The 26,662-nt window shown below is 28.1% G+C and overlaps 1 protein-coding gene across 9 annotated transcripts in view; it reads right to left on the bottom strand.

The window, feature by feature from the left end:
* LOC132953018 (protein sickie) overlaps positions 1-26,662 on the bottom strand; it is an 87,735-nt gene that overhangs the window by 41,964 nt on the left and 19,109 nt on the right. For 7 of the 9 annotated variants that reach the window (XM_061025558.1, XM_061025559.1, XM_061025561.1 and 4 more), the window contains exons 2-7: positions 19,268-19,365; positions 18,477-18,607; positions 16,900-17,017; positions 15,742-15,794; positions 1,706-1,911; positions 1,192-1,289 (exon numbers count right to left, since the gene is read on the bottom strand). In XM_061025558.1, coding sequence (XP_060881541.1) covers positions 1,192-1,289; positions 1,706-1,911; positions 15,742-15,794; positions 16,900-17,017; positions 18,477-18,572 — 571 coding nt within the window. In that variant the 5' untranslated portion in view covers positions 18,573-18,607; positions 19,268-19,365. Of the gene's footprint in view, positions 1-1,191; positions 1,290-1,446; positions 1,533-1,705; positions 1,912-12,793; positions 13,135-15,741; positions 15,795-16,899; positions 17,018-18,476; positions 18,608-19,267; positions 19,366-26,662 lie in introns of those variants that run through there. The other 2 variants (XM_061025565.1, XM_061025564.1) reach the window with 2 other exon arrangements.

The raw sequence follows: 26,662 nt of genomic DNA, 5'->3' as shown, positions 1-26,662 counted from the left end.
CTACAATAAAATATAATATAAAATAATGAATTTTAAATTAAAATTTGTATGTGGGATTGCGAATAGCGAAAATTACTTGTATAGTTGTATATAAGACTATTATAAGTATTCAAAATTAAAAACAAATTGTTCAGCGTGTGCAGAGCATCTTTTAGACGGACAATGGACACTAATAAAACGTTAGGAAGGTAGTTAAGATAATATTATAGTTGTTCGAGGTTAACTTTGACCTTTAAAATATATATTTTTTTTTTCGTCACTTCAGAGTATAAATAGGACTACGATCTTTGATGAGTATTCTCTATTGAACACCTACCTAGTATCTACTAAAGTACTAATGAACCATTAAAAAATTATATGATACTCCGTAGGAATTTTTATGTTTTAACTTTTCGAGATGTTGTTATTTAAAATAAAAATAAAAATATTAGGTAAATAGCCAAATAGTATATGTAAACATATTAAGGTGAAAATCAATGGCAGATTTCAACATTTTTTCTCGAGTTGATAAGTAATAATATAGGTAAGTACCTATATGGACACAGAACTTCAGAAGGCAAAATAATATATGGGTAGGTAGCTTAAGAAAATGTTAACAGATAGTTATCTATATATTAGCTTTTATTGGGTACCTATACAAATAAAGATAGGTAGGATTAGGTACTTCACACTTGACTTGCTTACTAAAATAAATGTATAAAACAATTACTATCGGGTTCTATTAATTATTAAATACTTAATTTAACGGATAGATCACACAATTAACTAAAAAATAATAATGTTAGGGTTTCAAACAAAAGTTAGTAACAAAAAATAAGTATATATTACTAAGTGAGTAAATATACGAATTTCCTGTAATCCTGTGTACTTATTGTATATAATACACTATGGAGAGACTTCAATATTTGTATGCATGAATGATATGGTATCATAGCTAGTATACCTAATAGTATATATTATATTATTATGTTAAAAATGTTCTACAAATATTTATCGCACAGAATAAAATTCATAAACTTAGTATTTAATGGACCTATGCATATATATTGTATTTATAAATATCATGTGTGTATGAAATATGGTAATTGGTAAGTAGGTACTATATGACAATAAAATTGAATAAATAAAGTTCCCACGACCCACTCACATGTACATTGAGCGTGGCAGGTATGTATAGGTATATATACTCACTATTGACGGCAGGTGTATTTTGCAATTGATGAAATCTCTGAGCGAACGGGGTCGGTATACTCGTAATACTGCCCGAGTGTAGGGTGGGTCCAGGAAGCCTATACAACAATAGAAATTATAAATTAACAATAACTTCATATAAATAGTGTGTAGGTACATGCGCGTGTATAAAGAAAATAGCGCATATCAAAACATTCAAAACGTCGACTATTGTCCATTGTAATAATAATATAATAAGGTGATTTTAACCGGAACCTTAATCTAAGTTCAGGAGACGTCGGGACACTCCTGGACTGATTGCGACGCGCACTGTTCGAATTCCCCATTGGAACTGAACACCGTCTGTTGGGGTAAAAAGGGATGAAGGGTCCACGCCCTTGCTACATCCACAATGACGTAATTTATTTTCATTTTTCCCCCCACTCTTCTAAACATCTTATATATATATAATATTATTATATACTCTATTATTCGTTCTAACACGATTTATCACTCAAGTTTCGTTTAACATTACCTTGATTGCTTCATATCTGTAGGTATTCTGGACTTGGGGCCCTCAGATTTCTGTTGTTGTTTCTGTTTCTGTTTGTACTTTGAAAGAGCGAAGAATAAACCCAGGATGGCTTTCAAGTTACCTTCCTTGACGTCATGGGCTGTAATACCATCCAGAGCTACACCCAGTGTCTCCAAAAGGTCCAAACAACTTTTGATATTTCCCAACTGGAATAAATAAATTATGATACGTTAGTGGCTTAGTAGATCATTTTTTTAATCTTAATTTACAATTTATTTCATTATTTTTCCATATATATAGTTATCTACAAAAATGTATTCAAACTCATGTTTTGATAATCTATTCAAATATATAATAAGTTATAATATCATTATTAGGCATCAGTAGTATAGTACATTTTTTTTTATTAATTAATGATTACTATAATTTAAAATATAATAATTAATAATCAATAAATAGTTTTGTAAGTACCTAGTTAATATTTAAATATGTTTAGTTTTGCCTAACTCTAAATTACACAGCAATATAAATACATGAATATTGTTTTATTTATGTATATTTTTGTGCGATAAAATCATCTTTGAGTTTACAACAAATTAAATTATATTTATAATTTTCAAACTTGAATCTGATAATATTTTTGTAGTAAACCTAACCGAACGAATTGAAAAAAAACACGTGTTATTTTAAACATGAACATTTATGACCCATCATAATATCATATTAATACTCATATGTCTTAATTATTTTAACGTACAATTTTTTATTATAATACATTTATTTTAGAAAATATTTTTTTTAAGAATTGTAATAATTATTTAAATTATTTTCTTGAGGAAATTATCCCAGATAAGAATTTTTAATATCTTAACATTTATTTTATTAACACATTATGGCTTTATCTTCTCTATTAATAATAAATAATTGGTGATTACTGATAACTGATAACTGGTAAGTAATTAACTAATTATCATATTGAGGTTTCATTATCAAAGTATACTACTACCTATCTACAAAAAAAATTTGTTGTGACTTGTGTTGCATATTAATGTTTTTTTCTTAAATTAGTCAATTTACTATAATATTGACTAAGTATTTCAGTTTTTAAGATTTAAATATTAAAACCTAACAATTTATGAATAATTAAAATGTTTGGTAAAAAATATAAGGATATTTTATTTATACAACAATGCGTAGTGGTAATTTATTATAAATATACAAAATATCTACTTACTGGCTACTTAGCTACCTACCTACTGTAACTTAATATTTTCATAAATAATTCATGTTTTATTTGTATAAACTACGAGCAAATTTGTTTACAACAACAAGACATTACATTCAAATTTAAATAAGTAAAAAAAAAACAAAATAATATGTACTTTACTTAATTTATACAGGAACGAGTAAAAATTCACATTAATAATTTGTCGTCGATTGAGCCGAAATTGGCACTTTCCAGATAAGGATAATAATTATTCAGAGCACGGCAGATAGTATTATGTTATGGTCTTAGTTCACAGGGAAAGCGAATGATAAATTATAGCTATACTGTGTATAGAATATTGATTGATGAATTATCAATGAAGAAGAATTTGTTTGTTGTTTATAATATTCACAATACGCATAACTGCACATACAAAATCGTTTGTATTTTAAATTACATAAATAGCAAAGATTTAAGATAACACGAGATTATGTAATATGTTGTTTCACATAATTTTTGTACGTGAAATATAGGTCATATAAAATACATACATACTACATAGGTCATAGGGTAATATACTGTAATACTGTAATAGTATAATATATATATACCTACTCTAATACTCTATAAACATAATAGATACATATTATAAGGTTTAGAAGGTTTTGAATTTAACAATTCAATGTGGTAGGTACAAATAACGATTCGTGCACAGTATTTACACTTTCCAGTATACTAGGTAAGATGGATCGTTTTAAAACTAAATTCAATCTCAACAATAATGCGTAAAGTTTTTATAATTTAAAAAAAGTAAATGACAACTACTTAAACTAAACCTATTGGCTATTGGGTATTGCAATCTACCTGGACCGGGCTAGTCATTGATATGTCGATATGCTAATTGTTAAGTAGGTATATACCTACTATAGGCTATAATAATCTTTGGTATTTTAAAATTAATAGTGTTCTGAAGGTTGTTTTAAATCAACCGAGAATAAAGTAAAAAATATTATCTGTAAAATGACAGAATAGAAAATTATTTGTCTAATGGTTTTACAAATGTTAGCCTATTAAAATACCTACAAATATCTATAAAATATACCAATACTTAATTATAATTTAAAACAAATCAAAAACCACGCTAAAAACACTTAATAAGGTTATTAGATTTTTTTATCATCACACAACGTAAAGTTTATTCTATAAAATATTGAGAAGAAATTCGAGTTAGGTATATGATTCTATGTATATTATGCCGTTTACTCATCATATCATAACAATTGGTTAAAATACCATATTTATACGGTTCATATACTTACTAACATAGAATATAGAATCGAATAATTGATTGAATTTTTCTAAAAACTTTGCACTTCGTATTTAATCTAACATACTACATACAACGGTTCTAACAGTTTATTACTTCTCATTAGTACAGTCTCGTCTTGAATATGCCTCACTAATTTGGTACAACGATTCTGTCTTCGAAAACCATCAATTAGAATCAGTACAAAATAATATTCTACGATATTTATCTTGTAAGTGAGATTTTCGGAGATCTCTGCATTCAGGTTATGATAAAATTGTATTTCTGGTTAGGATAGATTTTTTTATACATAGTAGAAAAATGAATATTCTAATATTTTTATATAATCTTACTAATAATAATTTAGACTGTTCAGATCTTCTTAACAAAACTAAATTTAAAGTACACACATTTAATACTAGATTGAAAGATACAAGATTCTGTGTAGAAAATACCAATAAAAGGATAATCAATTATTCTCCCGTTAATATTCTATTGTCCTTCAGAATTAGTTTAAATATTGATATTTTCAATTTAGAAAATCTGGAGCCATTTAAATTAAGGTTAAAAATAACTAAATTCTCAAACCTATTTCTTATTACCTATATTATTATTTTACCATTGTGATTAATTATTACCTATCTTATTACGTTTGTCAAATTATCAACCTGTGAAACCAAATATTATTATACCTATAAGGCTATAAATCTGTTATTTATTATTTATATTATGTAAAATGGAGTTTTATCTCCATAAATAAATATATTATTGTTATTATTATTATTATGTAAATATTATTGTTAATAATTGTCATAAATTACTGGGTAATATAATATTTAACATATTGTTTAGTAAAAAAATGTTATTATTATAATTAATTAGGTAAAATATTATTGTTATACTATGAAATATTACATTCAATTTAAAAAAAAATTAAACAATTTTTAAAGAAACTTTACAGCTTAAAAAAATTAATTTTAGGTCTGTTTTAAAATTAAATTATTTTGGTATTTAACTATATTTACTAGAAATACTTTTTACTTGACAAAGAACTCGTACTACAATGAGCATATTGCATATTATAATGTAGTTGAGTATACTTTTGATTAAAAAAAAAAGTAATCATATAGCCAGTGAAACCCATGCAATGCAATACAAACGAAACAAGTTTTATTCGAGTACATGCACTTTTTCGCTATATGAATGTAATGACCAATGGGCAATGAACAAAAGAGGGACATAACAATGTATAATGAAGTTTATCGGTCTATCCTTTTTTTTTTATTATCTCATTTACGATCGACTAACTTAGAAGTTAGAGCCTATATTATTATGTATTATTAAACAGTAACTAATTTGATAGAACAAAACCACAAAACGAGTAACAGCGTCCTTGATAAATGGTAATGATAATGTAGAATATTATACTTTGTTTCTATTGTTTAGGACTTTTTAAATTATTTTATTTACGCAAAAATAAATACACGTCATTTGTAGAGGTAAATATAATGTGAGGTGGCAACAATTGATACTTGGAAAGAAAAAACAAAACGCACTTGACAGTTTTACTAATGATTTAAAAACGTCTCTTAAAATTATATAGATAGGTATCTATATTACGTTGCACACGAACATAAAACTATTAAGACATACATTTGAAATGTTAGAAAATCCTTAGACACTAGTTATATATGTACTATTGAGTCATAATCCAAGTAAAATTGACTGTGTTATAAAAAGCAAAAAAGTGTATCCGTCTCGCTGATTTGCCTCTACGCACCTAATCTAACTGTGGTGTGTAATATAGTATATACCTAGTATATACACAAGTATATACCTAGTATATACACAAGTATATACCTAGTATATACACAATACACTATACATATATAAATGTATACAATTACAACCAAGATCTTTTTTTCATACATACAATATTTAATTGTAATTTATGTGGTATAAAATATCTAGTATGCTACATATAGCCTTGAACCAATTGAGTAGAAAATATCGAATTCCCAAATAAATTAAAAACTATGGGACGTTTATAACGATATCTACGAAAATCGACACAATTGTACATTTTGCCCTATGCGTCAGGCTAAAAATAAATAGTATATTTTTATAAAAATTATATATTTTTAATAATATGAAAGTCGTATTAAACGTTTTTAAAAACAAAATAAACAAAACTTTTTTTTCAAACATTTTAGTTTAACGCGAAAGGTAAAATATATTAATGATTTAGTTTACTAGCTGTATATATTATAGGTATATATATACTTTAAAATTCAGAATGACGTAAAAATTTATTTTGTGTCAAAGCGTATAGTGAAAACTACAAGTTGCCTAGTTGGCTGTGAAACTGATGTCATCAACGTAGAATGTCTGAGCTATATTTTTATATAATTTTTCAAGTCATTAGCTTTTGTTCGCCGTAAACATTACATAATAGAATTTAGACTTTCCTACCTCATATTTTGTATGATTTATAATCTCCTTGAAGGAGTTGAGTAGCTCGACAATCATCGAGTGCTGGTTTTCGAAAGCTCGGTGACATAGTATACACTTTAAAATAAAATAAAAATGTAATCCCTAGATTTTCTTTGAAAAATAAATTTAAAAAAAACTAAGACTCGATTCATGCAGACATTGAGACGTGCAGCCTTAATTAGGGTACTCGAAATGCGAATTGATTAATTTAGAATAATCTTTATAGAATAACGTTGTAGTGATACAAGGTAATTCAATAAGCGCACGCTAGCCCCAATTTCTTCCTTATTTAATAATGAATTTATTCAAATTCTGATATTTGATATTTTTAAATAATATGCTTAAATACCATATTTTCAAACTCTTGAGATTTGTCTGTCCTAACTACGGAGTGTCCTGTGGTTATACAAACTTCTGTTTTTTAAATGAGAACCCTCGTCTTTACTTATTAGGTTTTTAGTAGGTAATTTTTTTGAAAGTATTTACGCAGATGTACGTACTTTAAACTTGTCAGGTGGCACAGCTATTCTATAGGCTTCCTATTCTTACCTAAACGCCATTGTAAAATTTTTCATGAGATTTACTTATTATACCAAGTTGTGTATAGTTTGTAAATATATTGTTTTATAAATAAAAAAAAGAGGTACATGCCTAATTCAAAATTCGAACGAGTAATGTTTCTCAGTTTTCAAAATGTTTATACTAAGGATAATAATCCTTAAAAATGGTTTTACAAAAAAAACGTAATGTATATCTATGCATAATATTGGATCTAGTATTTTAGTATATTTATTATACTTGGACGATTTTAACAAATTAAAAATATTGATGAATTAATATCAATTAGGTACTAAAGTTTTCAAATCACTATAGCACCAGTACAAAAAGTCAAATAACTTAAAAACTAAACTCATTCTAATTTTGAATTTGATACAATATTTTCAGAAAAATGACCAGCTAAATTTACAGTAAAAATGGGAGGTCAAATTTTAAAAACAAAGTTTTTCTACACACTCCTTAAGTAGTTCAAAAAATCTCGAAAATTTGAAAATTTGATCTTTAAGTATATTTAGAAATTCTAAAATCAGATTTTGAATAACTACACATTGTTGAAGAAAAAATAGGGATGAGCATGCTTAGTGAATCATCCTGTACAACATAATAATACTAAATCTCAATATTCCAATATTAACTTCGTAATAGTAGTCTTACTTATATTGTATGTAGGTATATATAACTAATGTATACCTAATATAGGTATGTAACTGGTATATACCTATGTATTTAAACCACTTTTTTCGTTATCGAAGCGCGCTTATATATAATGTGACGACGACGTGTCTTTTTATTATTTAAATTCGGTTCGTTTGACATCAGATCATACCTATTAGGATTTTTATCTCAGTCTGTTTTCATCGTTTTTATGTGATTGCAAAATTGCAATAAATCGTATTACACGTTCCACGTATATACGTGATATCGTTATCATATATTTATAACATCGTATAGGTATACAAGATGATTCTCTGTATCAAATATAGGTATACTTAGTACACATAGTTCGAGCTCTTCAATCGTCTACTTGGCTGTACCGCTGAACTAATTATATTTTAATATTAATTAATAGGTGTTTAGGAGTATTAAAAATAAAAAAAAACTATAAAAAAATCATTGTATCAAGTTAAATCAAACGTACCTATATGACCCAAGGCGCAACGACCTCAGCTACAGCTTCAGCACGACCAGTGGGAAATATTTTGAGGTTATAGGTCACTGGACCGCCGCAAAACAATTGTATCCATATAAGGTCTTAAATTATTTATCCAAACGTATTTTGAGTATAATACGTTATATTTAAAATGTTCTAACACCCGTTTGTATAATTCAGGAAGTTTTTAAACTATACAGCGATACGCGTAATAATAATTACTCTTTTGTTCGGAATAAAAGTGAAATTCGATTTTGAGTTATTATGTACAGGTTATGAAGGTAGCTAAACTTATAAATAATAATAATTAATGGCTTTAGCTCCAAATATCGTTGCACCATATGCGAACCGTATGGGTACGGTAATGAATGAAATATATCTGATGATGTTGTGGCGCCGAGAACCTTTATGTTTTTACTTTTTATGGCGAGGCTGATTGTATTATTTTTCTACCTCCAGGGAGTCCACAAGCCTTATACATATCATACAATAATAATGTATAGTTATAATGTACCTAGTGGTTAAGTTAAGTATATTTGGGAATTCGGGATGGGTAAGGTTAAACTTAAAAAAATTAATTATTGTTTATTATCACTTTTCTACTGCAGTGTAAACTACATTAGGTATATTGTTTAAACTTTAAATAATTATAATTAATTATTAATAGGTATGCAATTTTTATACTTGATTTACATAGGTTTCTATAAAAAATTAAAAGTTTCATTAAAATGTATATAAAAAGAAAATTCCTCGTTCTAGACAAATGTATTAAAACATTGCAATTATTCATATGTTTTTATTGAAAAAAAACCAAACTATAAATATGTAGCTAGGTAGCAGTGTAAAAGTATTATATAGTTAATATTTTCGGAAATGGTCTCTGATTTCAAGTCAATATTAGCATATTATATTGTGTGTGTTTTATGACTAGGTAATACACTTTAGAATAATTATATATTTTAATTTATAATTTAATAATTTAAAGAAAATAAAGCTTAATATTGAAATAATTTAGAAGTATAATATATAAGTAATAATATATCTAGAATATTTTATAAAGCTATAGTCTATAGTCTATAATATTATTTAGAATATTTGATTTTGCTATTAATAGTTTTAAGTTTATACAATTTGTTACGCTCGAATTAAGTATTAATTTTATTATTGTATATTAATCTTTTAAACCTGTACCTACTTCTGTTTCCTGATAAATATTCTGTAGGTACTTCATAAATTGCATTACATAAGATAATTAAGGATTGAAAGAATGCAATAGTTACTATATAAAAAATTTTTCTTACAATGTATATTATTCGTTAGAATCGTCAGATATGGACGGAAACAAAATACTACTTTTTTTCTACTATACCTAATATGTCTTATGTTAATGCTTTAGTTGAGTTTAATTTTTTTTAAAAATAATTTCCAAACAGAATTTGATTTGTTATGAGCGTTTTTTTTTTTATATCAAATTCCAAAGTGTTTCTTTTTGTAATATGCTATATTATGTACCTAAGACTTTATGACGAGGATCCCATACTATAGAATTCAAGACAAGATGTAGTGCCATTTTTAATTAAATACCATTTTATAAACAGCTATTATATTAAATAAATATAATATTAGGTACCTACAATTATTACAAAAAATTAGCACATTATACTTAGAGCATTGTCATTAATGGTTTTCTAAAATCGAATACATTTATAAACGTTTACCTAATACGACCACTGACCAGTATAACGGACTTATATTATTACCGTTATATAAGGACGTTTTCGTGCATGATTTTCACATTAGCTAATATTGTTTTCGCATTATAAACGTAGAGAAAAGATCCTTTTTTTCTGAGACGAGAAGCAGACTACAATGATGTGGACCGCATAAAAATAAATACCAAGGTTATCCGTGACAAAATTGACAATTATTGTTCTCTCTCTGTATGTATAGCTCTTTCTCTTTCTTGTTCTGTTAATGGCTGCAGAGATGAAGTCGCAGGTTTCCACGCGAAACGTGACAATTGGTGTTATTTGGCTACTAAAAATGTTGTCTAGGTACATTATTTATTGTTAAGAATCTCGTCTAACCACAGACTTCAAAGCAGTTTTGGTCCCAGTGATAGCATATAAACTATTTTAAACTTCGAGCGCGATAAAAATTGTTAAAGTTGACACAAGAAGCACGATCGAAATGAAAAAATTGTAAATATAAATGCAGTTATTATTAATGCAATTTATTTTGTATACAAAATGCAAACGTATATGGTGTCAAATAGTGTCATTTCATGTTATGCTTATGCGTATACATACCTAAGCTGTAATTTAATATATTATTTCCTTATTTTATATTTTATATTTTTTTAATTATTTAAACTTAAAAAAAAATGTTAGATTCATAATTGTATTTTTAAAATAATTACTATGGTATATTCAGTACATATTTTACTTATTAAATATATTATAAATCATAATAATTTTATTATTATTTTTCTTTAAATATTTATTCATTAAATGCATATTTTTTATCAATTATAATTAAAAACAATGTTAGTACGAATATTATAGTACACATGTATTGAACAATATACATATATGTGTGTATACTTTATGTATAGATATACAATAATATGTCAATATGCATTGTATTATTGTATGCATAATATTATTTATAATAGGTATACATGGTTCTTAGAATTTGTACTCTATAACATAGTACATGCAATATGCTGGTCTGATAAAAACTAATTCATGAAATCTTAATTGTTACTAGTTTTTAAATATAAACAATAATTAATTTAATAATACAAACATAAAAAGTTCTGATACTGCGAGAGAAGGTCAGGCCACTGGGACGTGTATCTATATATATTTTTGAAAGCAATGATGAATCATTAAAGACAATTCTGAATGGAATTCAAAATATCCAAAATGGTGAAGATTTTGTTAAAAACGTTAGCTATTTATATTTTTTCTGAAATTTTCTTGTTAACTCTTGAACAATTTAACTATGTGAAAAAAAATGTCCAATCTATATATGAAGGAGCTGCATGAAACTTTTTAAAAATGTTTTATACGTCGAAAAGTGTTAATAGAAAATAATTGTAAAACGAATAGATCCATTGGCCTATTCAGATTCTTTAACCAAATTCGCAATTTTTATAATCAAAAATAACGGTAAACTTTAAAATGTCAGTATTTATCTTAAATGATGGCGTGGTCGAGATAACAATATGATTGATACATGATTGTAGTGATAACAAATAATACTAAATACCAATTATTTTTATTTAAAAACCTATACTTACAATCTACATATTGTCTAGGTTTTATAAGAACAACTTTAAATTGTGTTTACTCTTACTTTAACGGTGAGAAAATTATTACAAAAAGTTTTGAAATTATTAATATTAAGCAAATACGCATTTAATAAGAAGGAAATGAGTATTAATTTAGAAAGAAAATTTACTGTAGCAATCTAAGGAATTTAAAAATTACATTCTACATAATATAATATAGGTGTATTATACAATTACATCCAAATATCCTATACTAGTATATTCCAATACACATTATAAGATTGATGCATATTGCATAAATGAATTTAAATCTAATCAGTAATTGAGTAATAAGACTTGCTATATAGTTTACTATGTTAACTTACTAATGTTTCATATGGGTTTTAAATAGATCTGTTATTCAATACGAACTACGATGCAGTTTTTAGTTTTTTATTTCAATATAAAATAATATTCAAAATTATAAATTACAACACTATATAAATTCATAAATGGTTAAATTTAAAAAATATATAATATATGCCGAATATAGTAAAACTTTTAAAAAGTATAAAAAAACTCAAATATTTTCAAAAAAATAAAAAAAAATGGCAAATTGAAATTATGAATTGTATACAGTGAAGGTTACAAAATATTAACTTGGTATAGTCTTAAGTAAAAATGTATGAATTTAAAAGCTGATACAGTAGTTATAAAAATAACTATACTAAAATATTCAAAATTAACTTTTTTGTTATCATGAAACAATTGCCAATAACGTTATAATGTTAATCAAACATTTTTGTACTTAATGCATTTAAGTGAACAATAAATAATTATAATTCTGTCATTTAAAAATATTTCAGTACATTTTAAAAATTCTTTGAATACCTATCTATGGTCACTCAAAACATTTTCCTAAAAAATCCTTAATGATTACCTAATCATATATGTGTCTTTAAAAAAAATGTGAATATATAATAATATAAGTATACTATTATAAATTACTATATATTATTTACGAGATGTGTTAAATTTTAGTAGGTTTAAATTAAGTAAGTAGGTAGGTACTATACTTTTTTCAAAATGTTGTTACTTACTTTATGTATTTATATTATATTGTATTATCCGGTCGTCTGGAATATCCATTTGATTATATTATTTACACTAAGAAGTAGGTACAAGCACAATTTTATTTTAAATATCTTCAAAAATAAGAAATATTTTTTATTCACAAACGGATACGCGATTTTACTATTTTATTTTTCATACGAACACGAGAACCGGTCTATCCGCTGGTACAGTTCACAGCACACTGTTTCTCCACGCTATATTGTAGACCGACACGGACACCGACAACATAATCGTATGGCAGCACCCACTATTATTATTTTTATTATTATTATTATTGTTTTTTTTTAACCGTTCCGTGTGCCTACTTATAAGGATTATTATAACGTAATTTTAATTTTATCGATTGGCTGTGCTATGTAGATTTAAACTTTTTGTGTAAGGCAAAACAAACAATAACGCGTGCGTTTGAAAATAAAAAAAAATGTAAATAAATATTTTTAAAATTTTAAAGAATAACTTTTGCATATTTCAACTTTCAAATATTATATAGTTAATGTTTATATCGTTTAATGTACGTAACAAAAATAAATACAAATAATAAATATTAAATATATTATATATATGTAATACGTATATAATGCTTATATTATATAGGTACCTATTAATTTGAGTTTGTATAATATGCTATATTTGATACTACCTATATTAACATTACTACATACGTGCAAAACAAATTAACATAAAATATGTACACTTGACATTGACCGTTTTGGTAGGTCAGTTTTATTTAATAGCATAGGTATATATTATGGTTTCCTGAGCTTAACCGCGTGTAACTGTACACCTATATAAACAATAACAAATCAATGAGCAATAAATAATAACCACGACATCACATGCATTTTGAGGACTCGGCCTGGTAACCCTCGTGTATTGATTTAATATACAATTACGGTAAATCACGAATGAGCGGTTGTTCGGGTAAATATTTTTTTCGCTACGATAACGGAAAAATTCTATACATAATAATATTACAGATGGAAATCAGAGTTTCCATATAATGAACAATATAAATTGAATGCATTCCCTGCAGCTTCCATGTTCTATAAATAATAGTCTATAGTCTATACCCGTATAATATGTGTTATAAACTAGAGTAGACAATTGCATACATTTGCATATATTATCGGCTGGTTAAAATAATAGCTAATTAGTACCAACATTTGTTATTGTTATATAAATCGTCTCTCGCGATTCTATGTGTACACATAATTTTAGGATATGTTTTAAACCGTTCGCATTGTATAAAGTGCATTATGTTGTTACTTGTTTGGAATAATTATTTATCGTAATATATTTGCTCATGACTCGTTTGTAGCAGTAATCTACTAATACTAGGTAAATACAAGAAAAATCCGAGAAAAAAAAGATTTCTTTAGATTTCTTAGATTTTCGTTTTCATAATATTAACATTTTTAGTTTAGAAAACATATATCTACCCCACACTCAACACGTACAACGATTTTTAAACGAGTAATTTTATTTTTAAGTGAAACGATTTATACTAATTGACTATTTAGACAATATTAGTTACGCATATTTTTTACGTTAATGAACGCATCCTTACAACGCGTGTTAGCGTATTACTAAGTCTTGGACATAATATGTATAAATTCATTCATATTTTATTTTTGTTTTCGGTGAAATTATTTATCGGATATAAAATTACGATAGCGACCGTTTGCCCTACATCTGCCACAGTATAACCGTTCGGAAAACGATCGGTTCCGAATTCTAACTGCATCGTGCGGGTGTATAATGTATTTAGGAAGGAAACGAGAATATTGTCAAGACATATATATATAAATACGTGCTCGCAGAAGTATAATGTAACACTTTAAACGTGTCATAAACACTCACATTGGGACAGGTCGTTTAGTGATTTCCGTTATTGCACATTCGTAATTCAGATAGGAACAGCGTTCGCATTTAGTTCCGCACAATGTGTACCTGCGGTATCATTAACGAAGTCGGACTGCACACTGCACACGACATTATACCTATATTTTAGGTGAGCCTGTCGATGACAATAATTATAATAATAATAATATCACAGACCACAGTCAATGATAATATATCGGAACATTAGGAACACGATTTACGCGGTTAGCTTTCTTTCGGATACCTAAACGGGCTACTACACAATAATATAATATATAGGCTACCACCTATATCCCGCGTATCTCGGACACGTCGTCGTCGTCGTCGTCGGTGGCTCCAGTTGGAGGTCAGGCGGGTCGTTAATCGAATAATATGTAAACTTCTCCACGGCGGCCGTTTAACCTTCAAAACGGCGCCCAGAAATGTATATAGGTGGGTTAGTGACTTAGTGTTTGAGTGTGTGTGTACTGTATTGCATGGCTATAAAGCATAAACAAAATGCACGCAGGAGTTTTGTAGGTCAGATGGAAGCGGCTATAATACATATTATAATATATACTTGTAATTATATATACTTATGTACGCGTGAAACTGGTTTGGACACGCGCTTATCATTGTCCCGAGTCAGCTGATCGGCGGTTAAGTGTGTTAAAACATATAGGTACAACAAGTGTGTCCCCGGCCATACGCGAGTATCTTAATACATATATAGCTGAGCGTGTAATATTTAAATTTATCAATTTTCTTCCATTCCTCTCCTTCGGCATCATCCTCCCCCCCCCCCTTCCACCCGTTTAACGCGTCAGTCCGCGTCTCGGAAGTCTATATACAGTCGCCGCGCCGATAAGAAATTATTGTAGGTACACACGCATTACACGCGATAATCCTCGATTTTATTTCGTTTTTTTCTCGCACCTGACGTAATAGAAGTAATGCATTCGTATACACGATGCGTACATAGGTATTTATGTATAATACGAGTACCTATATATAATATTATATATTATTATTGTAACACCACTACGCTACTTACCATTTGTAAATGGGTCCTTGGTTTCCTGTTCACGTCCGGCAACCGATGATTGCCTGAAAATACGTAAAAACGACGGGATATAATGTCTTATATGGATTTTCGGGATTTCCGCGTCCAGTATTATACGGTACGTCGTAAAACCGAAATGCTATAAAGAAACCTGTCACAGTGCCAACGGTCGAGTCAAAATTATATTGTTGATTACTACATTTGTACATGATATTTATTTCCTATACCTCATCGAACTCATGTGTTCGAGTTCCTCGACCTCTGTACATATTATTATATTATTATGTATGATATTTTTTTATTGACTCAAATAAGTGTGTTTAATAACTCGGACATTTTTTTTAATCGATTTTTTTTTCACCAGAAAAGCAATAAAATTTATTTTTTATAATAAAAAGATTTAAATTACATTATCTGCGGTGTTAACAAGAAATATATAATGAGCTTATGTTAGCGTTATATTATATTATAACAGTCTGTGTCAATGCGACAAGAAATTAGTCAACTGCGATTGTTTTCCTTTAAATGATTCGAAAAAAAAACATATACGAGTTTACATAAGTATAAATCCATATAATGAATAACGATCAACTTACTATAGAATCGGCTGAACTGCAGAAGTATACCTACGAAAGGCTATAAAGTTATAAATATTAACTATTAAGTACATAAGTACTAAAAGTTATAAACCTTAGACGGCTTTAATAAGTTACAGAATATAACATATCATCTTTAATTTTAAATTATTTGTTAACTGAGTCGTACCTAGTGTTCATATTTTATATATACAGGGGTCCCGGGAACATAAATTATCGAGTAATTTTGTGCAATACAATAACTAATTATTCTCTACTCGTAAACTCCTCTATTTATTCAAAAAACAATTAAATGTATGATATAAAATCAATAATTTTTGTTGGCGTATTGTTTTTAGTCAGTTTTGGAGTTTATAGTATAATATACTATAATATATTATTCAGTTTTATACAAATAGTTATTGACACCGTACGAGATTAATGTTTTTTATTATAATATTATACGTTGCAGGACAATTGGGATAAACCTAAATATTATGATTAATTGCATTTGATTTTAGGTGTAATAATAAATTATGTGTTCAATTAAATATTTAATATTCAATTGACTCACAAATTGTTTCGACAAGATCCGTAAGCAGAACACCGTCAGCCAAATCTAGTTGTAAGTCTTTAATGTTTTTCTTTGATTTGGCTTTATCCAAGTAATGATTTGCCCAATCTGTATACACCTGAAACCAGTAAATAGTTTATTAACTACCTATTCAATTGTAAATTATGAAGTTCCTACACCGATACCATAAACAATTACAAAAATGGTTGTTTGGAGAATTTTTTTATCATACAAATTAGTTGCAGTACCTAACTCAAGCAAGACGAAGTAACCACTAGTAGTTATGCGGTATGTATGCATACGTACAATCAAACAACACAATACATCTTATTAGTTCATAGTAGGATCAACAAATTATTATATAATATAGTTCGTATCCATAATTATATGGGAAATCTATTTTTTCTGTAAAAATATTACATTTAATGTAATGCAGAGGCGTGCATCAGGTGTTTGCAATGAAAGATTTATTGCACAATTATTTTTATTGTACGCATGAGGGATATATCAGCTTTTTAATTGGGTGAAAAGGATGCTTACTATATTTCAGCAAAAGCCTTAATTATGAAGACCATTTTAGTATTTTGGATCATAAATAATGCAAGTTTTCACTGTAATTAATGTCTAAATGAGATCGTTAATCGCTACCCGGGAAACACTGCCGTTTTTAGACACTCTACCCGTAAATTCCACTGTATCTGACTAACAGTTTCAAAAGTAACGAACAGCATGTAATTAAAAGAAATTATAGAAACCGTAATAACAATAAATTTTAATAATTAGAAGCTTGGCATAAAAATGCTAAAAATATGAAATACAATAATGTTTTATATCGGTATCGGTTTAATCTATCATAATTAAAAAATTACAAATTAAATGTAAGCTTGAGACATTTTAAACTGTGCGTTAATATTAAAATTTAATCGTGATATCATTGCTGCTGACAAAATAAAATAACGTGACTATGACGTTTATAATAATGCATGCATGTAGGTTTAGTAACCAAAGATCGGCTTCTCACGGCGTCTGTTATAGCTCCGTAATTCAGTGTACAAATATACACATCATAACCACGTATCATAATTTATTCATAACAACTAAAATCCAAATAATTTAAATTTAAATATTTCTCAAATGTTTGCATTTATATAGAATAATATATGAAGTTTCAGCCGAGAACCGAATCATTATTGAAAATAGTAAATTTAATACAAACATTAAATATACATAATGGTGCACTTGTTATTATTTTCTATACAATGTTTTAATATTTATACTTTATTTCTATAATGAAATTATAAGTGTAACTGGTTACACTTAAATACATTTTATGATTATTCCAATCAAAAATAATTGTTTAATCATTTAACCCATGGTTTTGTTTGAATATTTCAAAATCATTTTATTCAATTCGTACGGTTGCATGAAATAATTTTCTCTTTTTCATAACCCCCCAATCATCTAAAATTATTTATGTAGGGACGTTTCTGTCATTAATTCTGTTGAAAATATTACCCTCCACAATAATTACTTTTATTTTTTTTCATAAAAAAGGTTATTATTTTTTACAAAATTACCTTAATTATCTGAGCATACTGTTGTTGATGAGTCTGCACAGAGCTATCATTTCGGACTCCCGTCCGGGATACCCTGATACATCCCGACATTGACATTGATGATATAAATTTTCTTTGACGAGCTCATTCAACTAAAAGCGATAAAAAGTAATATAAGTAGTGTTACATAAAAAAAATTGTCAGTTTATGTCAAGAAAAATAAAAATTGAGAATATTTAGCAGGTCCGAATATTTTCTTAGAAAAATAAAAATTACATTAAAAATAAACCTTAAGTATTTTTAATCAAATTCACAAACTGATAATCAAAATCTGTTAAATTATTTTAACTATTATTATAATTATTTTTTTAGTTTCACTTTGAAATAATGAAAAAAGAAAAACAAAGTAAACTATAATTATTGAATTATATATACTTCATCTACGTTTGGATGTGTATTTAAATTTATATATTGAAGAAGCTATTGGTTTATATATAATTTACTAAATAATTTAATTAAATTTAATAAATAATATCTAGTTCATAGAATAATTTCATTAAAATCAAAGTAAAACTTTTTTCGCTCATTTGCCAATAAAGTAACGTTTGTAATTATTAAGTCCTAAAAACAAATATTACGTTCTTTAAAGTTTAAGCGTGTAAAATTCTAAAAATAGATTAGTTTTGTGAATCGTCAAAATCGAAGGTACCTAGCCAGAGTGTATTAAAACGATATGGTTATGGTACTATCCAGCCATATTACTTGTTTAAAAATATAACACGCAGAATGAGCATGTGTGTATGCGGCCTTACCGAAAAGTAATGTTTTTTATTTTAGTTTGTTTTTCATGGACGGTGTCCAAGTTATCTCCATTAGGTTGTTGGCCATTAGGTGACTGGAGTGAATATCCCTGTAACAAAATAAACAAACGTAAAATTAGTTGTGATTTAATAGTAATGTTAAAATAATTTAGTATTGCAGACCACATTTATTAATTTTTAACGTTCGTATTTGTTTCTATATTTAAATATACTAATTGTATTGTACTATTGCAGTTAATCCTATGCGGTTTTGAATACAACTATAGTGTTGCTGTAGTAAGAATATTTAAAATAATATAATTTCTAGACACGAATATAGTAATCGACATGCATAGAAAAATAGACCAGATGGTATACGGTGCATATGCACAGGCTCCTAGCTATTTGGCTATTACAACTGGATAATATACCCATTTTCCTCCACTGGTTCCACTGCAGTTAACATTTTATAAAAATTATATTTATTTTTATTTATCACTGTATTTGAGTTCATTTATTAGTTCGTTTATTTGAAGAAAAAAAACGTAACACTTTTCTTCTATAGTTTAAGCATTTGAAACATGTTGTAAAATTTGATAGGTACCAATCATTGTGGTTTTTTATTCACACACTGTATCCGGGATACTTATACAGTATACTACATATTAGTCTTATAAATTATAATATAATAATTTATAATAATATATTATAAATATTAACAAATAGAAATAATAGAAATAATATCTAATTTTAAGAGTTTGAAACCATAATATTTGGTATTTTTACTTTTAATGACTACCATTTATATTTATGTAAAATTAAAAAGTACGTCGACTCCAACTTCTACAGTCGTCGAACGACTACATGCAATTATTACAGTTCACACAGGTATTTCTATAAAACATTATCTTTTCTGTGTGGGCAACAATAGCATCATCACTCGTGAACACTACACGGCATTGTGGCAGACTAAGACCTATAGTGAGTAGTGAGCGTTTATTTCCTTTTTATACTTTTATAGCAAAGGGATATCCGGAGATTTAATATATATATGGCACAGCACATACAGGAGATAACACTTAACAGAATATATATATACGTTAAATTAATCGTTTCGTTTTATCATATATATATATGTGATCCCCTCTACAAATTTAAAGTTCCTCTAAACTTACATGCACACTGTATATATATATAGTGTATACTTACGCATATGTATATACTCGTATAATGTTACCCATATAGACATATTGATATATTTACGATTACCACTTTGACTTGTAAGTAATGTTCCCGGTCGTCTTTTATCAAAGACATTTTACTCGTTTTCGTATAAGATTTTTATAGTAATGCACTAGGCTCATTTAATAATGTAAGATAACGATTATTTTTCAAACACGTTGATATATTTTACTATTATATAATATTAAAATATTTGTTACATTTAGGCCATTTGTGTAGCAGTATATATTGTAGTACACACGAAATAATTAATCATTATAAATGTTATTATTTCGGGGGTTTAGTGGTTTTACGATAATGTTTTATTTTCTTTATATTATATAATGCGTGGATTCTTTTCTCTGGCAATAAAAAAGCTCCAAAAGCATTTTTATATATTTGAAATGGTGAAATCTTATCCTGAGTTGGTACTTTGTAGAGGTCATTGTTAGTTGTAGTTTCCCTATAAGTGCGCGAGGAAAAACTACAGACGGACTACATCTGCGAAAAATGTTGGTAATAAAATCTCAGTAAGCGTGGTTTTAACCGAGTTCCGCTCAGAACCATTTGTAGCTCATGAACGAAATGATTTATTGTTGTTTTCTAATTTCTATAGTAACAAGTAATAACGCACCATAATCATTAACCACTATAGTGATATATATATATTATATAATGTGCCACTGCCACAGAGGTGAGCTCAACGAGACGAGTACCCTCACGGCTTCATACGTGCGTACGACATAATAATATACTATCCCCTGTATATTATAGGAGGATTTTTATTTCGTACATTATTATGCTATCCTACAAAGCGATAGATAAAAATCGACAAAATATACAAATTGCATACAGGAGGTATCTGCGCATAAAAGGTTAATATCGGGGGTTTCCGGAGTAGTTTTAATACTATAGCCATATACAATACTGCACTTTTCAAAATCATGTCTTCCAACCCTATTTGTGACCTGCAGCCAGCGTTCTATATATAGTACCTACATAGTAAACTTAATAATTCCTCTGCACATACATATACACACACACACACACATGCGCACATACACACGATACACTACACCCGACCATAGTCACACAAGACCCTTTTTGTTGACAGAAAAGTGAAGGCTACGTGAAAAAGTATATACCTTTCTGAGATGCAGAGAAAAGTTTACTTTTATCCGTAATATTTCTGAAACCAAGCTAGGGAGTACTATAATCTGGGCCCCAGAAATGGACAGGATGAGGGAAGAGCCGGCGGTGAATTACATTACAAATCGACTGAGCCGTTTCTGGTGATGCAGTGTGTATAAGGTTTTAAGAAATGCCGCCCGGGGTCTTCCAGCCCGCAGTAAAGCCAAGAAACTTTTTATTTTTCACGTTCAAAGGTCGCTTTTACGACCTCGGCAAAAGCACAGGATTTTCTTATTATAGTTTTTTTCTTCAGCCTAATCTACCGCACTCGGGTCTACGCTTTTAATCAATTTGGACGTGTATTTTTATTATTTTTATTTTTCATAAGGTCCTACAATGGGGGAGGGTGACCGAAATGTAACAACAGCGAATTATATAGTTTTACAACAAATAATATTTCACGGTTATTTTCTTCACGTCTCGACGATTTGCATTTTCCCTGTTTTACTCGCTCTCCGAAACCATAAAGAAAAGCGCATTAGCTATACGAAAGGATCCATGAAAAATAAATTACACACGAATAATGGCGCCGTAAAGAGGCAACGGTCGTAGCATTTATAAAAAAGGCTATGCGAACAGTATCTGCTCGTAGAGAGATAGGTACTATTTCGAATAAAATATGACTCTTCTGTAATCTTGTATCGCTACCACTATATATATAGGTACAGTGAGGTAAAGTGAAAATATCGCATAAACGTTATGAATCAAAACGTTTTTGAATAAGAAATGTATACAATACTTGAATATTTTCATTTAAATACCTGATGACATCTAAATGCGTTCATTATTATTATTTTGTTTTTTGTGCTCGCCAATTCGATATTTGCATGATGACTTTACGCAGTTGGTTTGACGTACGTCGACACGCAATCAGTTAAACAAACCCTAACAAACACATGCAGTTTGTACACTGTTCGTATTAGTTATCTATACACTTTATCCAGAATAAGTTATTATTCAGGAATATTATAAACACATTTTCATTTATAATATATAGGTACCCAACTTTAATTTAAATTTTTTATATAATTTAATATTCTTATTTTACATATTTCACTCAAAAATATAGTCTTAAACCAAACAAACATGTTTACATCACTATTATTCATTTATACAATACACTTATAAAAAGTTAATTTATGCAAAACACTAAATAAACAATTATATTGTGAATAGTAAATATATTTTTTATATAATGTAATTTTTTTAAGCGTCAATAATTCAACATTACAACTTTCAAAAATTAAGAAATATATTCTTCTTGATATTGTGCATTTATATAGCTTACACTAAACATTATACACTAGGACTTATTATCCGTATATTTGAAAATAAATAAATAAATAAATAATACATACTATTTGGCAGGCATAACATTCGAGTCAAAATAGCTAGGTAGAATAAATACGCAATTATAGAAATGTAATATATAAAATTATAATGATGCTTAAGTAATGGTGGGTAAAATATAAGAATATAAAAAATATATTTTTTTTCGTCGATAATATTATGATACAAATATATAACTAGGAGTTAAATCTACTTAAAATAAATATGTATTTCATGGATGAATGTTTGAATCGATTAGGTTATAAATTATTATAGTTATTAAATATAGTAATAATAACCATTTACCATAATATTTATTGAAAAAAGAAATAAGTAGGTAAATAATTTTGTAGATATTAAAATATAATAAGGTTCGCATTTTTATGCACCATGCGTGCAGAAATAATTTTGTAAGGATAGGTAACTACTGTACAATAGCTTAACACGAGATTATATTGATTATTTTTTCTATCGATTTATAAAATTAAAGGGAAAACAGGGTTTAAAATGTAGGACCACTTATCAAGGAAAGCTTAACATAAATGATTGTTTAAGTAAAAGTAAAATCATTTTTTTCTCTGTTCTATTTATTTATTTGTCCGACGAAAGAAGTTAAAACGCGTGCATGTTATTGATATCATCATATACGGAGAATGCATATAAATTTATGTATTACGTATTGATCCAAGAAGGACACGTGTTGCGAATAAAACATATTATATACACATGAGACTCACAGTAACTGTATAGTATATACAGAACGGAACATATCGTGGAAAATAAGCTATAAAGTTTATACTCGGCGAATATGTGTTGGCAACTTTTACGGAACTTTACTACCGTAGAGTTTAAACGTACGACAATACGTGCTCGTTAATAATAATTAATCGCCACTATTAGGTTAAAACACGAGATCGGTTTTACCGGAAAAGGTTTTTGAGATTTAACGTATTTTACCGAATTCGGGAGGCATAAATTTCGGTCGAGCATTCGCACATATTGGTGGAGGTGGAAACTGCAGTGGAAAATCGAGTTTTCTGGGGGCAAAAATGCTGCACGCTCGTAGTTTATTTATTGGACGGTCGAGTTTCTCCCAAGGGAATCAAGTTTTCCCAGGTCCGCTCCAGGCTGATTTAAAAGCACCTGGATGAAGTGTATATAGTCCTTCGCACACAACACTTGCTTACAATGCCTCCGTACTTAAACGAAACCAAGCAGTAACAAGGTTCCTCAAGCATATCCAATTATAACTCGTTGATCTGAATTATGGCCCCAGCCTTTCCCCTTTTGGGACAATATAATAATCGGTTATTATATGATCAAATGAGGATTATACTAAGTGAAGTAGAAAATCGAAATTACACTCTTCAAAAAAAAGTTTATAGTAATTTTTTTTTTTAAATCGCATCAAAATATTTTATTATACATTTACAGGAGTAAGTCTATGTAGCAAATAGGTATTTCATTAACAACATAACAATTTTTCCACGTGAAAGTTTTAGTGAATAAAAACATTTTTTTTTCTTTTGATACAAAACTTATTGTGCGATATGTGATAACCATAATAGTATACTAAATGGACACGTTTTGAAATGCCTACTAAATTTTAAATTTTAGTTTCGTGTAACATTGTAATAATTAAAAATAATATAGAGTCGTTATAAATATTTTATACTATATAGGTATTCAATTGTGCTTGACCAATTGGCCTTCGTAGTGCATTGTAGTCTTTAAATATTTACGAATAAAATTATAGTGATCTAAAAAATATAATATGTTGAAGTCGGAAAATTGGTTTTTTATTGTTTCAGTAGGTAACAAAGTATAAGAAATAAAGAGGGAAACAGTGAAAGACAGATAATATAAAGAGTAACTTATTTTCAAACTGAGTTTTGGAGATCTCGGAATGTGAAAAATAGGAGGGAGACTAATAGGATCATAGAGGACGCTAGAGAGACGATAATGGAATTAAAATCACCGTATAGTTTGGAGGGGAAAAATTCGGTAGACGAACTAGGAAACGGAGGGCTGAAGGCGGGGCATGTAACGTATGTGATGCGTGTATATTATAATGATTACTTTGACATGAAAGTGGAAGTAAAATTATATAGATGTAATTAATAAGTGTATTTACAATTAAATACTAGAGAAGACTAATAGACTAGGTGTCTAGGTACCTACTACCTACAACAGTGATTGACGTACGTCAAAAATTGTATAAATCGTGTAAAATAATAAATAGTTACATGCTGTTGTCCGCAAAGTAGGTTATTGTTTTATTTTTCAGACGATGATGATTTAAATTTTATTTTGCAATGACACTACACTCTTGCAAAGCTATATACGACAAACCAATGCGTGAGACAACCCAATATTTGTTTCTCACAAATTAAGTAAAAATATATACGTAGGTACTTATTTGTTGTTAACAATATTACATTATATTATTATAATGCAGCTAATAAAATAATTATAATAATACATATATATATATATATATATATATATATATTATTCTTAATTATAATTAGATCAATAATTTATGTCGTCTTTTAAATAAAAAATAATTATACCTACATTTGTTTTAAAATATTTTTATAGCAGACAATTGATAAATCGATATTTTATTGTTATTGTATAAACATTTTTTAAACCCAAGCATCAATATAATTATAACTACCGCCTGAAGAACGGGATAAGCGTTGGATAGCGCGAAATCGCCAAGTATATTATGTATTTATGTGTCTACAATAGTTCTTAAAATTATTTTATATTTTTAATGAATAAGTTATAAGATTTACACATACTGCACCCGTATCAGAATTCGTAAACTGCACAAACTAAGCAAGTAAAAAAATAAAAAATGAAATTAATGTTAGTAGGTTAATTTATTTTAATAATATTCTATTGTTATAGGGCAAGCGCATTTATAACTCTTGAAAAGACAATAAATTATTACTAGTTATGAACAAAAAAAACTCGAAGCCAACGCGTTGCTACTAGGAATAAACGTTTATTATACCTATATATATATAGGTTAGGTATAATATTATACCTTCTGACATTCATTTGTTTAACAGGAACCAACGCAGCAAGGGGGGAAATAATCGCGCCTACGTCGCCGCCTAAGCTAACATCACAACGCACGGTGAAATACCTTAAATAAAAAACAAAAAGAATAACCCAGTGATTGACTTTCTATATTTTATTATACGCTTTGGCTTAGGCGGTTTTCCTGCACTCTGCGGCTGTTAAAGTTTCAAAAGTGTCCGAGAAAATCAATTTTTTTACTCAACACACTACTACAAGACGTAATACGCCAGTGCTACACCGTATTATTATAATGGTAGACTCCTATTCACCTGCTGCAGTATTGTGTGGTATAGTGCAGGTTGACATTATGCTGTACAGCAGTGTATTATATACATATACCGCCATATCGATTATGTATAGGGGAGAAGACGACAGTGTTAGCTAAACGAAAAGTGAGGCGGCTCGTACATATAGTATAGTTGTTGTACATAATATATTATGTACGATATAATATTATAATATGACAAATTATTATCTTGATCTATATGAGAAATACACAGCGGTTGGGCAAATGCGTCGAAATTCATCATTATAAAATTCAATAATAATAATTTGATGTTTCGTGAATAGGTA

This window comes from Metopolophium dirhodum, chromosome 9 (genome assembly GCF_019925205.1).
Source record: "Metopolophium dirhodum isolate CAU chromosome 9, ASM1992520v1, whole genome shotgun sequence".
Taxonomy (NCBI): Eukaryota; Metazoa; Arthropoda; class Insecta; order Hemiptera; family Aphididae; genus Metopolophium; species Metopolophium dirhodum.
This window is presented reverse-complemented; position numbering and strand designations above follow the sequence as displayed.